The sequence below is a fragment of the Dermacentor andersoni genome, unplaced genomic scaffold (genome assembly GCF_023375885.2).
Source record: "Dermacentor andersoni unplaced genomic scaffold, qqDerAnde1_hic_scaffold ctg00000050.1, whole genome shotgun sequence".
Lineage (NCBI taxonomy): Eukaryota > Metazoa > Arthropoda > Arachnida > Ixodida > Ixodidae > Dermacentor > Dermacentor andersoni.
This window is the reverse complement of record NW_027314763.1, coordinates 39,390-53,855: the sequence shown is the minus strand read 5'-3', so window position 1 is coordinate 53,855 and position 14,466 is coordinate 39,390. Positions and strand designations below refer to the sequence as shown.

The 14,466-nt window shown below is 50.7% G+C and overlaps 1 protein-coding gene across 1 annotated transcript; it reads left to right on the top strand.

Moving 5' to 3' along the window:
• Positions 1–3,217: 3,217 nt before the first annotated feature.
• Positions 3,218–5,675, top strand: LOC126545628 (uncharacterized). Its single transcript, XM_050193586.1, has 2 exons — positions 3,218–5,505; positions 5,591–5,675. Exons 1-2 carry the CDS (start codon positions 3,218–3,220, stop codon positions 5,673–5,675), a joined length of 2,373 nt encoding a protein of 790 aa, XP_050049543.1.
• The last annotated feature ends 8,791 nt before the right edge of the window (positions 5,676–14,466 follow it).

Genomic DNA, 14,466 nt, shown 5'->3' with positions numbered 1-14,466 from the left:
AACTAAAAAAACAGGGGGAGAAATCCCTCGAAAAAATAAAACAGCTAAATGGTTGAGAAATTAAGGCGGAGGTAAAGGGACCTACTGTGAATCCTAAGGGACGCGGAGGAGGACTTTTCTTTCTTTTCCACACAGTCCACCACGCAACACAATTCTAAAGAGAATAGATAGATTGGATCGTCTATTGTTACGTACACATTGCCTTCTACCCGTGTATAGAATGCCCGTACGGCCGCACCACAGGGTATAAGTAGGTATCGGCATCGACCAACTCAGTGAACGTAACAAACAAGAGCACCTTATGTTCTCCAGCTCCCGAAGGCCAGTTAAGGCCAACATCGGTAGAGAGAAGGTTACTCGAGTCGACGTGTAAATCACGTTTAGATGAAAACAGCCTCCTACACCCAGAAAACACCAATTCCTCGCCTTATGGTGTTAACAGGTACGGGAAAGCAGTCTCCAGCCAAGACGCAACCCTTCGCCGTTGGAATCGGTAATACCAACCCATTCGGAATATTGCACCAAGCGCAGACGTATACCCGGGTGCTTAAGCTGTAATAGCGAGCTCGAAGGCAATGAACTACGTAGCAATCTACGATCCAGAAGATAGAAAAAACAGCCCTGTCCCGCGTGAGAGGTGACAACAGTTGTGTGACCAATGCGCTAACGCAAACGTTATCTCCTTCAAAGGTTGCTAGCGCGGCGCGCCTGGCTACTTTGACCGACCCCCCCAACCCACCGCGTCCCACCACAGGCGACGCGCGAAAGTGTGCGCACACTTATCCGTTAACTTTACTTTACAGGCAAAATACTACCCCCTAGCTGGAAATAACGTTTGTTTTATCTCAATGGGTTAACGCGGTTGGTCACACAAACGGCCTCCAAACATCGAGACAAAAAAATCCGATACAAAAAAGACGAAAGACCTAACGGGCCGAATAACTTGTCATTCGCATTATTCTCTCGTTCTGACTATTGCTATCCTGACCGATACATCTATCCTGACGCGAAGTCCCGATCCCCAAGCTCGTTCCTACTTTACGCACGTTTCCATTTACTTTTGACAATGATCAGTGAACGTGCTTCCTCGCTACTACAATCGAGTAATCACCAACCGACGGCATGCCTTAGACCGTCGACTACCCTGCGAGAAAAGATTAGCTTGTCGATTGATGATCGCTCGATTGGATTTTACCGCGCCTACTTTGTGTCGCAAAATGGAGACATAGCTCGATTGGAACCAAGGAATTCCTTTCCTATTAAAAGCTGGCGCGCCACTCGCAACATGCGCAATGCGAGTGCCGACTTGCTAGCTGAGGCGCCCAAACACTCCTGGCCTTACAGCACCAACCGAGTGTCTCCACTTCACGCGGACCATTCGTCCCCGAGTGAGTGAATTTCGTTCCCAAACCCCCCTTCGAATCAGCTACGCGCTTAACGATATCATAAAGTCTCGTTCCTGAACTCAACAGCTCGTTCCTAACATTCTAAAGCGGTAAATAGCCAATTTTGCGTTACTTATTTTTGCCTACCGGCTAGGACGGAATGCAAGGCAAAAAAAGGAAGACGTGGATGTCGCTAACGCAAAAAACGGCATTTGCTCATAGTCTATCCTTTCTTTTCTCCGTCTTACAAGTTCCCAGAAGCTAACCCCATAAAATTTTGAACAAAGAAAAATGGCAAACCTACATAGGTTCTGTACGACAATCTAACTGATCTATCAAGAAAAAAGTCGCTACCCAGTTCTGACCCACGAGAGAAGAATGCGTAAGTAATGACAAGTGCGACGGGCAGCAAAACGGGGAGAGTCCAATGGGTTGTTTGCCCGACATAGAGTACAGAGCGCAGCATAACCTGGTCGATCACTTACATCGTGGTGGTGTGGAGTCCTCCTCCTGTTGGCGGTCCCGGCGATGGTGTGTTCTCGAGGGCGAGCGCCGCTCCTTATATACCCCGCGGAGCATCCGGTGGGGCGAGGGCATAGAGAAAGAGCGAGCGCGCGATCCAATCGGCGCGCTCCACGCTAGTGCAACGTTCTCAGAACTTGCGCAATCCCAGTTAACCAATGGGAACGCAGTGGGGAAAGGGCGCTCGCCTCGGCAATAGCCAATCAGCATTAACATCCGCCATGGACCTTCTAGAATGTTCTCGCACATTCGAAAGAACTTTCTAGATCGGCACCGGAAGTGCGTAAAATGGCACGTAACTCCAAATCTCAAGAGAACATAGACACCATAACGTAAACTTTTGTCTCGCGACCAACTTGGTTTTTTCCGATTACTCTCGAATTCTCTCCAATTATTGAGATTCGAGACCAGACACAATATTGCTAGGTGCCGTTTACCTCGGATGCCCACTTACCGGAGCTCCATTTTTTCCTCTCTCGACTTACGATCTCTCGTAATTTTGTTCTCGAGAACACACAACCACAGAACTTAATCGGGCAACCAAACGGGTTTATTTTTTGTGTCGACCCGCCATGCCACATGGTCAGTTTTCTCCATGACGCTGCGTGTGTGAGCAAATTCGACTGAAGTGGTTCGCACGACGTTTCGACGTTTTTGTATTGCTCCTCGTAGTCAGAGTGAAATGTGTTAACAGGCACGCAGCTGACATAGCAGCAGCAGCATCAGCAACAATAGCAGTGAAACTTTTTTTTCTCCAGTGTATCAACGTCTTTTTTCTCCAGTGTAATACATTATCCTTTTCATCCAGTCCAGTTACATCGCCTCATGGTCTCTTTTTTTTCTTCAGTGTAATACATCGTCTCTTTTTTTTCTCCAGTGTAATACATCGTCTCTTTTTGTATAAGCAGTCTCTTGAGGAGCCGCGGTTTTCCCGCCAACTACTGTAGCCAAAAAGCAGGCGCGTGCACACACACAACATCTGTTTTTTTTGCGGTCGCTGCTCTCTTTCTAAGCGCGTGGTTGCGCGCGTTGGTTACGCTCCTCCGTGTGCCGCATCATCTTATCCAATTTACCCCCCGCGGGTCTCTGCTCTTTCGTCTCGCGTAACGCGCATCTGTTTTCACCGGGAGGAGCCTCCTGTCTCTCTCGCAAACAGCGCGACTATGGGCGCGGCCAACGCAAACCCACGCGCATCTGTTTTCTTCCCGTTTCAGCGAGAGCGCGCGAACGCGCGTTTTCTTCCTGGTCTATGTGCCCTGAAGAGGGGGAAGCGCTGCAGCGCACCAGGAGCCGACGGAGTGACGACCCAAATGCTCCGCAACCTGGCCGCCAGCGAGCAGCAGCGCCTGCTCGACTGCTACAATGACATCTGGCGGTCAGGGCAGGTGCCGGAGTCATGGCGCACAGCCATCGTGGCCCCCATCCTGAAGGCCGGAAAGCCGGCTGGAAACGTGAGCTCCTACCGGCCGGTCTCCCTCACTTCCGCCGCCTGCAAGGTGATGGAGGCCATTGCTTTGGTCCGACTGGACTGGGTGGCCCGTGCCCGTGGCTTCCTGGCCGACGAGCAGACGGGGTTCCGGCGGCGCCGGTGCACCGCGGACTCCATCGCGGATGTGGTCTCCACGCTGGAAGAGGCCAAGGCCTGCGGTGACGCCGTGCTCCTGGTGCTTATCGATATCAAGGGGGCCTTCGATGGCCTGCCCCACCCAGTCGTTCAGCAGGCCCTGGACCTACTTGGCATCAACGGGAATCTGCGGCGGTTCATCTCGTCGTTCCTGGAGGAATGCACCCTCAGGGTACGAGTGGGCCAATCGAGGAGCTCCCCTCGGCCGGTGGCAGCGGGCGTCCCACAAGGGTCAGTGGTGAGCCCCTTCCTGTTGAACCTGGCCCTGGCCCGGCTTCCTGCTGCCCTGCCGATCGACCCTGACTATCCGGTGAGCGCCTCCATCTACGCGGACGACATCGCCCTGTGGGTGCGAAGCCCACCACACAACCACCGCAGCGCACGCTCGGCCCTGCAAACAGCTCTCGACACCGCCACTGCTTACCTGAGCAGCATTGGCCTTGCCATCTCGGCAAGGAAGACGGAGGCCATGCTGCTCCACCCAAGAGCAGCCGCCCGCCGCACAGCACCCCGGCTGCACCTGGAAGGCGTCCAGCTACCCTGGAGCACTGCAGTGACGTACCTGGGGCTGCGCATTGATCACCGACTGTCCTGGCTGCCTGCTGTCAAGATCCTGCAGGTGCAGGTCCTCCGGGTCCGCAAGGCAGTCTCCCAGCTTCTTGCCCGAGGACAGGGCTGTACCACTGGGTGGGCATTGCGGCTGTACGACGCAGCAGCTACCTCACGCCTGCGGTACGCCCTCCCACTCGTGGCACTACCACCTGCCCGTCTCAAGAAGCTGGAGCTGCAGCATCGGGCCGCGATTAGGCTCTGCCTGGGCGCTCCCCGCAGTTCCCAAGTCGCTGCAACCTTGGCCGAGGCAGGAGCACGGCCCCTGTCACTCCTCCTCCTGCAGCAGGGGCTACGCCATGTTGACCGCCTCCACCATGGACCAGACGGCAGTGCCCTGCTCTCCAGACTGCGCTCGCGGCCCCATTCACAGATGGGCAGACTCTGTGGGCTGTACGAGGAGGTGATCGGGAGGCCTCCAGCGAACAACGCACAGCTGCCTCCTCCCCAGAGACCACCCATACCCATCACCACAGAGCTGCCCAGCGTTTCCAAACGGCGCTCCCCGACTTGTGCCCTTCAACAGACGGCTGCCTCCCTCCTGCATGAGGACCACGGAGGAAACCTGCAGATCTACGTTGACGGCTCGGTGATGCCAGACACAGGCTCGTCGACTGCGGCCTGCGTGGTGCCCACTTTGCGGAAGCGCAAGCAGTGTCGCCTCCCCGACCATGCGACGTCAACAGCGGCAGAGGTAGCAGGCCTTCACCCGGCTGTAGACTTACTCGCAGAGGAGCTGCCGGTGACCCCAGTGACCATCTACTGCGATTCCAGGGCGGCACTTCTCAGCCTGCAGAGGCCAGAAAGGGCCAGCCTCGGGGTTGCCCTGCTCTCGACAAGGCTGATGGCGCTCCAGGAGGCGGGCTGCTCAGTGTCCCTGCACTGGCTTCCAGCCCACGTAGGGATACTGGGCAACGAGGAAGCAGATGCACTGGCAAAGCGTGCCAACCACTGCGCGGTCCCGCCTAGCCTGGCTGTGACAGCCAATGATTTAACAAGCCACAGGCTTCGGCGCCATCTGCTGGCCTGCCATCCGGACAAGCGGACGTCCTTGGGCTGCCCTCCGCGACCACTTCCACAGCGCGGCCTCGCACGCAGGGAGACCTCCCTCCTTCTGCGACTGAGGATTGGCTGCTGTTGGACGGGTGCTCGCCGCCACCGTCATGGCCTCATCGCCTCTCCAGCCTGTGCCTCCTGTGGGGAGCCCGAGACCCTGGAGCACCTCCTACTGGCCTGCCCTGCTTACCTGCAGCAGCGTGACCGTCTCCTGCAGGAGTTCCGACGCCTGGGGCTTCCTTCTGCACGGCAGGAAGACATCCTCTTCCCTGGTCGTAGCGAGCTACCAGCCCTCCTAAGTGTCGTCGAGTACCTCGACTCGTCGGGGCTCTCGGCGAGACTCTAGGATTTTCTGCAAAGACGGATAGCCTCACGGCTATCCAAACCACTACAGGCTACTCAACCTGCCCCAATCATCTGGCTCCTGCTGGATCACCGGCCCCTGGCCTTTCACCCGATCACCACTCCTACCGGACTAGGACTCTAGATTTTCTGCAAAGACGGGTAGCCTCACGGCTATCCAAACCACTACAGGCTACTCGACCTGCCCCAATCATCTGGCTCCTGCTGGATCACCGCCCCCTGGCCTTTCACCCGATCACCACTCCTACCGGACCCAATGGGCCCTTCCTGCCGGACTGCTCAGCCGCTGCCCATGGCGTCACTTTAACCCTCTACTCTCCTATCTCCTTTGCTCCCACTCTCTGCCCCCCCCCTATTGACGCTGAGCCGTGCTCCCGCAAGGGCTGCAGAAAACAGCGTCAACCTTTCCTTCTCCCTTCAAGAACCACTTCTCTCTCTCTCTTTCCGTTTTCTCTCGGGCGCGCTTTCTTCGCCGCTTCTACGCTCTTTCTCGCGATTTGTTCTCGCGATCTTTCTCGCGGCTTTCTGCCGCCATTTTCTGCATGCACAGTCAGTGAAATTTCAATCATACAGCAGTGAAAAAAAGTTGCGATGTCTCCGGGTGGTACCGGAAATATAGAGGTATGGCAGTGGCAGTGAACTATTGCACGGTTTGGCGCCAAAAGTCGCGACGTCTCCGGGTGGTACCGGAAACATACAGTAACGATGCAGCAACGACACGGTTAAAGACTGACCCCCAGTCAGGGAGGACAACATACAAAATTTTTATTCTTCGGCATCGTAGCACCAACCGTCGAGGATTCGCACTGTCTCAACGTCGTTCAGCTCACCGACCCAACGAAGAAAGTACTTGAGCCAACTGTAATATTCAGCCGCAGACGGACGGCGCACGGCTGGAAACTCGCCGGCGACCGTGTGGCACACCTCCTTCTTCTTCTCGTCAAACTGTACCATCGAATACAGACGCTCGGCCACCTGGCTTGCGACGAGTGAACCGGGCATCAACATCGCACCGGGTGACGGTTCACCTCTAGGTGGCGGGTTGCATGTTAAATATTCCGCGGCGCAGTCCACGACACCGAAGAAGAGCGCCAAGTGTCGCGCGTCATCTTCCGTGAGCGCGGGCAGTTGCTGCTGCTCACCGTCCGCTGCCGTCGTTGTGTTTTCGGGAGAGGCGGCAAACATGCGGTCCACCATGTTCAAGTATTGCTGCTTCGCCTTCCGGCGGTGCATGTATTCGACCCATGCCATCGCCGTGCCGTGGTGTTTAAGCCGCAGATAGTCGCAGTTTTTAACCGTTTGGCGAAGGGCCGCTAACTGCAGATTCGCTGTCGCAGAGCAGTCGCAGTCGCTTGGTGAATAGCTGCTGAATGCAGATTCGCTGCATCGAGGTCCCTTTTGTACAGGCGCACGTACAGGCGCACTCAACGACACTCACTTTACTGCATATTTACTACATATTTACTGCATACTGCATACTTGACCCGTCATGATGTAAATTAAGCAGTGGCGCCACGTTGTCGCGCCTGTCGCGCCTGTCACGATGGCGTGATGGGTGGCTTTTTTTATTATTTAATTATAATTCTTTACTATTACACAATGCTGCATGCGCGACGTAATGCAAATTAGCCGACCGTGGCCGTGACATCTCCCGGTGCATAATCGGATGCAGCGGCGCCGTGTTGTCGCGCCCGATGGCGTGATCCACACGTGGGCACACGTGGCATTGAACCATTCTTCCTCTTCCAATTTTTATTTACTTTTGCCTTATTTCTCTTCTTTACTTTACATTAGCCAAACTGGCGATATCTCCGAGTGGCATACTGGTTGCAGTGGCGCCGTGTTGTCGCGCCCGATGGCGTGATCCACACGTGGACACGTGGCATTGAACCATTCATTTTTCTTCTTATTTTTCTTTATTTTTGCTTTTCTTAACTTGGCAATTATTAGCGATGTCTCTGGGTGGTAACAAACTTTATTATTATATCATTATTTATTTATCTCTCTATTTTTTCATTTCTTTATTTCTTTATTTCTGCATTTTCTACCTTTCCGTTCGCAGTATTCGCGATGTCTCCGAGGGGTGACCCTTCCAAATATGGGGGGGTTCGCGACGGCACGCACGTGAGACCGACCGCTTCCATACCGCGAAATGACGGTCGTGAGTTGCGAAGAAAAGACACACTTCCCCCCCCCGCAGCTCATCCACTTAACAAGATCACGCTCAGTAGCGAATTAGCAGGTGCGTGCGGTACGCAGAGTCGCCGGCGCTCTAATGCCCCAACCACTGGCACGCGCCGAAAGCTTCGGCGCGCGCTGGCAAGCGAACGCGTCGCTTCGCTTCGGCTGCAGGGAAAGGGCGCGCAACCACTGGAGACAAGCTCCGACGCGCGCCGAAGCTCGCTCCTCGGCTGCGGCGCACTGTTGCTGGACGATTCCATCTTCATCCGTCAAAGTCCGGCCTAAAACAGCCTGCTGTAAACTAAGCTTGAAACAATAAGTTAGTGATCTGTATGTGCTTTTAGATATAAAAAACACGTTTGAATAATGAATATACACCTGCCGCAACAGTTTGTTTTTATTTTTGAAGTAACAATAGTGTACAAAATATCGACATCAGCGCTCGCGCGTCGTCTGTCTGCAAGATCGCTTTGCAAACACCTGCACGACGATGCCATATATCAAAAACTGTTGCACTATTTCATTTTTTGGTAGCTTATTGCACGGCCAACTATATAAGAATTAGGCGTGCAATGTATAACTGAAAAAAAATCTGTGCTGGAAATATTGCCACGTAGTAGTGACGGTAAATGAATAGTGCCGGCTCAATCGCAACGATAGCGGCGAGCAATGTCGGCAATCGTAGAAAATCTCATCTGCAGGTCAAGCGCGTCGGTTTGCATACGGCAGTCGTCGAAAGTTACAGCCTATTCGCTGGTGCCCGCGCGCCTTCCAGAAACTACAACACAATTCGTGTCGCGTATGCAATCAGATTAGCAAGGTTCGTCGACAACAGACAGAACCATCGATAACATTCGCGAAACTTCCGATACGTTCAGGCGCATCCTGCACCGAGCGATAACGTTTAACATTTTTTAGCCGGTGAAATACGATAACCGGATACAGATAAAGCATCCGTGTCAATATAATTATGCTTGTTGGTGCATGAGAGAAACGTGAACAAGTGGGTTTTGAGAAAATCAGCAAAACAGAATTGAAACACCTGTAGCACTCAAAAAAAAAAACTACAATAGCTAAAATGTATGTAATTCGTATCTTGTCTCTCCCCAATTCTTGATTCTGCCAAATCTAGCCCATGGAGCATCTCTATTATTCTAGGTTGTTTTTATGCATCAACACCGCATCTGGAGGCCTTCAAATTGAGTGTATTGCTACAAAACATTTTCACAGTGTGAAGGCCATGTTCTATTGTAACTGGTTTCCACATATCAAGTTTGCCTTTCTTTACATTAATGAAATGACATACCGTCAGATAATACAAGCTTGAGAATTAGAAGGTTTTAATAGGAGTCTTTCGTTGCCCTTTGCCAAGTCGTACTATTGAAGCACTTATTCGAATGTATGGGAGCAGCTCATTTGCATAGTATAAGAAATATATAAACAGGTTATTTTCACAATTTATACGCTTCGTCACCACAAAAAAAAATTGCAGTTTATTGTTTTCAGCCTGCTATGATGTTTTGACTGAGAAAGATATATTCAATTTGTTCTGCGAGGCACGCAATAATTGCTGTGGCATTTTATTTTATTGCACAACACTGCATACAGTAGCCAGCCATTATTAAAACTCAGAAGAAATGAATAGCACAATGCATATGATCAGGCACATAGCATATTATTGCACTTTCTTAATTCATGCCAGAACGACGACCACAGGCGTCCTTCTCCAACAAGGTCAGCATCCATCGTGCCTCCTTACCATCGGGCTTCACATCCTCAGCACGTTCAACCTCAGCTTTGTGGTGTTTAAAACAACCTCAAGTGCGTCTTACGGTTCAAGGGATAAGAAAGAAGACCGTCCTGCCTACCTTGGCCTTGAAGCAAGCAGCTCTGGATTGTTTGCACACTTTCTACTTTGATCGAGTCCACATATATACGGATGGTTGTTCCACTCAGACCAGCTCCACCAGCGCAGTGGTTATACCATCACGATCACTAAGCATCCAATACAAGATTTCTCACTTGACAACATCGACCGGTTCGGAGCTTGTTGCCCTCCGAGGTGCCGTTGATTATATTAATAACCAACCGGCTAATCGGTGGGCAATATTCTGCGATTCAAAGGCGGTCTTACAATGCCTTCTGTCATTTCTTCGTCGCGGGTCATGTGAACAACTCGTGTCGGAGATACGAGAAATGCACCATCACATGATCATGAAAGGACACGACGTCGTGTTTCAGTGGCTGCCTGGTCATTGCGGTATCTCCGGCAACGACCTCGCTGACGAAGCTGCAAGGAAAGCCCACGAAGGAGCAACCCTTGTTTCTGTACCTTTATCGCGGACCGACACAGCCCAACACTTAGGCAAGTTAGCACACTCTTTTGACATTGGAAAAGTGGCACACACCTGAATTCACTCAACATCGATTGCATTCCCTCGATCCCTCTATGCAACTGCGGCTGTTACCGGGTCTTCTGCGAAATGAGGAAACAGTGCTGTGCCGCTTACGTTTGGGCGTCGCATTCACCAGTGCATATGCATTTTTGATTGGAATGGCTGATAGCGCCGAGTGCAATGCCTGCGGTGTCGAGGAAACCATAGAACACCTAATGTGCTACTGCCCATCTTTTGAAGATGAAAGGCAAGACCTCTGCAGAGCTCTCAACCAGCTATATGGAAAGCCGTTCACCTTGAACAAGATCTTGGGACCATGGCCTCGCATATCGCAGCTACAAAAGGCCACAAAAGCGCTGCTGCGATATTTGAAAGATACCGGATTGAGTCAGCGTCTGTGATCCAGACTGAGTGACCGCCTGATATCCCCAGTGGACTTAATTGCACGAAAGCTACTGCACTAAAATAGTATACTAGTACATACTTAAAAAGCCCAATTTTATACTACGATAATAGTCAATCATTGAAATATTTATTGTATTGCCCAGGAACAGCTAGAGAGCCTTTGTACTGGTGCACTTAACGAGCACTATGTGAGACAAAATGTAGAGAAAACATGAATGCAGTAGACAAAAAAATGGAAGATAGAGAAACAAATAGGAAAAAAAGGAAACGCGGAAAAGTAAAAGGGAGTTAATCCTACGTGATTATCTACAGATACACAAAACACAGGAAATGAACTCTGAAGTATGTTTTGGAGTCGAGTCTTATTAGCACAATCTTGTAACAAGCCCAGGCAACGAATGTGGAATGCTACCTGGTATACTGTTGCGGCACAAACAAATGCATATGATCAAGAAGCTTTAAGGAATGTATAATGTCATGGACCACCTTATACAGGAACAAAAGGTGCAGGAACAAAGGCTCAACTGTGGTCGCCAGAATGGCAAAAGTGGTGCTTGAAGATAGACATCAATGTATTCTGAATGCGTTCAATGAGGTCAGAATTACTTTTGCTCATTGCACCCCCCTCCTACAGAGGCATACTCTAGTAGTTGGAGGCACACAGCAGAATTTCAGAAACACAACAGGTGAGTGGAAATCATGCAATATACGTCATGCAATTCCAAGAGCGTGAAGGGCATCTTGTGTAATTATCTATGTGAAGAGAAGCTTAGCATTTTGTCGAAGTACACACCAAAATCTTTCATTTCATCGACCCTAAGGAGTGGAGCATCATATAGGGTGTATCAAAATTTCACATGGTGCGTTTTGTGCATATAACTTAATGCAATAGTGTTGGAAGCATTTAAGAGTACTTATTGTTTCTGCACCAGTTCGAGAGTGAGAAAATGTCTTTTTGGAATTCGATGCAGTAGTGAACAATGTTGACAGTCTGAAATAGTCTGAAAGTCTGAAATGTTGGCACACAAAGTCATGCTGTTCATTTAATAAAATGCTCTTAGCACTAACAGAAAGCGAGGAATCCCATATCGATTCAAACACCTGACGCACTGAAGAGGATATCTATAGGTCGGCAGTTAGTAACTGCACATCTAGCACCTGATTTGTGCATGGGCAATGTTCATGCTACCTTCCGAGCGCTAGAAAAGGTACTAGACTTTAGGGAACTATTGAAGATAATAATAATAATGATAATAATAATAATAATAATAATAATAATCTTAGTGGTAACTTGGCACACTAGACTAAAAAGAAGGCTGATGCCTGCATGTTAGAGCATCTGATAACCAGCCATCTAAAGCAGGAATTTGCAGGATGCAGAAGACACTTCCTTCCCCTCCACGTGCACACACACTTGCTCAATAACACAGCACGGCACACACGCACACACTCGACAGGTGCACAACACACAGGAGTGCCAATGAAGTCTGGTTCCAAGGAAGGAGAATCCAAATCGCCAGGGGGGTGGGGAGAAAGCTCTGCTTGCCAGATATAATCATGGAGTTGTGGTGTCGGGCCATACAGGCGTGATGAGGGCTCAGGCTGTGCTGACCACTTGTTCAGACGAACTGAAGAAAGATTAGTGCTGTTCAGAGAGACGTCAAACACCCTGCAGTATAGAGTAGTGCAATGTTGTGTTGGTATTGCAGGGTGTGCTACTTGAGGGGTTTGAGGCAATCCTCGAAGGCTGGCATGAGCTTGTGACAACCGAAAAGACGGGAGTAAAGGGTGCGTATTGTCCGGCGCAGAACAAGCTTAAGTTTGTTAGCGTCGCGAGTTTGGTACGGGAACTATACTGATGAGCAGTACTCAAGTCGTGACAGAATGATAGAAGCGTAGAGTGCTCGGAAAACCTTAGGTCATCAGGGAAGGGAGACACGGGACACAAACCCAAGAAAGGGCCGGTGCTTACATACAGTGCTGGTGACATATCTGGAAAAGTTGAGAGAACAGCTAAATGCTACACCCAGAATGAGAAGGGCCCGAACAGTCTTTATAGAAGTGCCTCCAAGGAAGAAGGTTGGACGTGCAGCAGTTTCGTTGTGGCTGATACGCATGGCAGCACTTCTTACGGTGCTACTACAAAGTTTTATATTGTAGGCCCAGTCGTTCGCCTTTACGGAATGTATTTATTGTAAGCACATATGCTGTTCATCGGCATATTGTTGTTGTGGAAGCGTTAACTTGTTAATCAAACACATTCTGGGCAGATGCATTAGTAACTTGGTTTTGAGTACATCTTTGTCCTGACCACAATTTATAGTATCGCAGCAAGAAACATTTTAGTAGAGGCTGAAGGGATTCCAGCAGTTTAAGCATACTGACTGCACAAAACACTGATGACACCTCTTCACCTTCCCCACAATGCACTCACACCATCTACACTTTCCATAAGCAAAAAGTGAGATAAAAATTCAATTACAGTTTCATTGACTCAGTACTTGCTGCTTCTGAAGCGGGCATCGAAGCAATCGTGGTATACGCTGCTACATGCATAGGTCTTGCATGATGCAGGTCCTGCTATGCACTGCACACAGGGCACACGTTGCAAACAGATAATTTATTTTTGCAGTGCTCAACTATAACGACACACTGACTCAAATATGACTGCGTTGCCACGTATGCTTCAGTGCGTCAGTGTTCTTAATTGCTACACGAGCGATTTATCCCCAACTAGCCCAAAAGACGGTCGCACTTGAAAGAAGTAAGTGAATGAGTACAGTGAACTTGTACTGAACTGGATTCACATGCCGAATAAAAGAGCGCAGTGTCATCTGAAACATGCGGCACGGCTGATTATGTAAGTACTTCCAATAGTTCGGCTACTAGTGTAGTTCGCTTTCGGAAGCTATCTTTACCACTGGAAACAGCGCAGAGCTTGCCCGTTAAACTTGAGTCAACCGACACCACACGAAACACGCCGCGTTTGACCAACCCAACTTCCACACGGTTCATTCACCACATCACAGGTCACACGAAGTCAAGAGTGCCATATTTTAAATCACTGCAGCACCAAACGGACCTGAAAATTCATTTCCTTCGACAGATTTCTATGATGAGTTCGTTCACTCGCCAGTTACGAACTCGATGGACGCGCTAGGCCTACGCGTAACGTAAACAACATCGGCGATAGGCGAGTGTTGATTATCCAGACTTCGGAGCTCGTAAACGTGTTTCCATTCGTTTTGAGCACAAGAACATGCACATACAACAAGCACAGACGTTGCAGCAATCGTGATTCGGTGGGCTGTTTTAGCAGACGATCGTACCGAGCCCGGCGGAACCCAGTGGGCAGGTTGGATTAGTCGGCGTCGTTCGAAGTCGCTTCGGATCCACGTCGCACTGCCACAACTCACGGTCGTCGGTCGGTCGTGTCGTTGTCGGCCTACTATTACAACACTGTCTTTCAGGAGCACTGTCGCGCGCGTCGTGCGTCCAAAAAAACTCGGACGATCGTTGGTGCCGGGCGCCTTCGTACGGTCGGCCATTACAGGCCTAGCAGCCGGAGGCTCCGCAGCCTTCGATTGGTTGACGCCTGCGAGGCGTCGCAGCCTCTCATTGGTGGACGCCGGCGCAGCTTCGCCGCGCGTCGGCAAACTTCTAGCATCGGCAGTAGACATAATCGCTGCGCGACGTTCCGCTTCGCCGAGATCCCGACCGACGCTTTGACGCATTTGACCCTCCGGCGCGCGCCGAAGCTTTCCAGCGCGTGCCAGTGGTTGGGGCATTACACGTGTTTGCGCTGTTGCTACGCGGCTTGCTGCGTGTTCCCGCCAGAGAGGGAGGGCTGCTTAACACGACGTGTTTGCCACTGCGCTATTCTGCTTGCATAGAGACGTCGTCGGTTGCGAGCGTCGGTCGAGCG

What these genes read in the sequence shown, in the direction of transcription:
- LOC126545628 (XM_050193586.1), top strand. Translation starts at nt 3,218, where the DNA reads ATGCTCCGCAACCTGGCCGCCAGCGAGCAGCAGCGCCTGCTCGACTGC. An exon ending in GCCCTCCTAAGTGTCGTCGA is followed by an intron (nt 5,506 to 5,590) that starts GTACCTCGACTC and finishes AAACCACTACAG; the next exon opens with GCTACTCAACCTGCCCCAAT.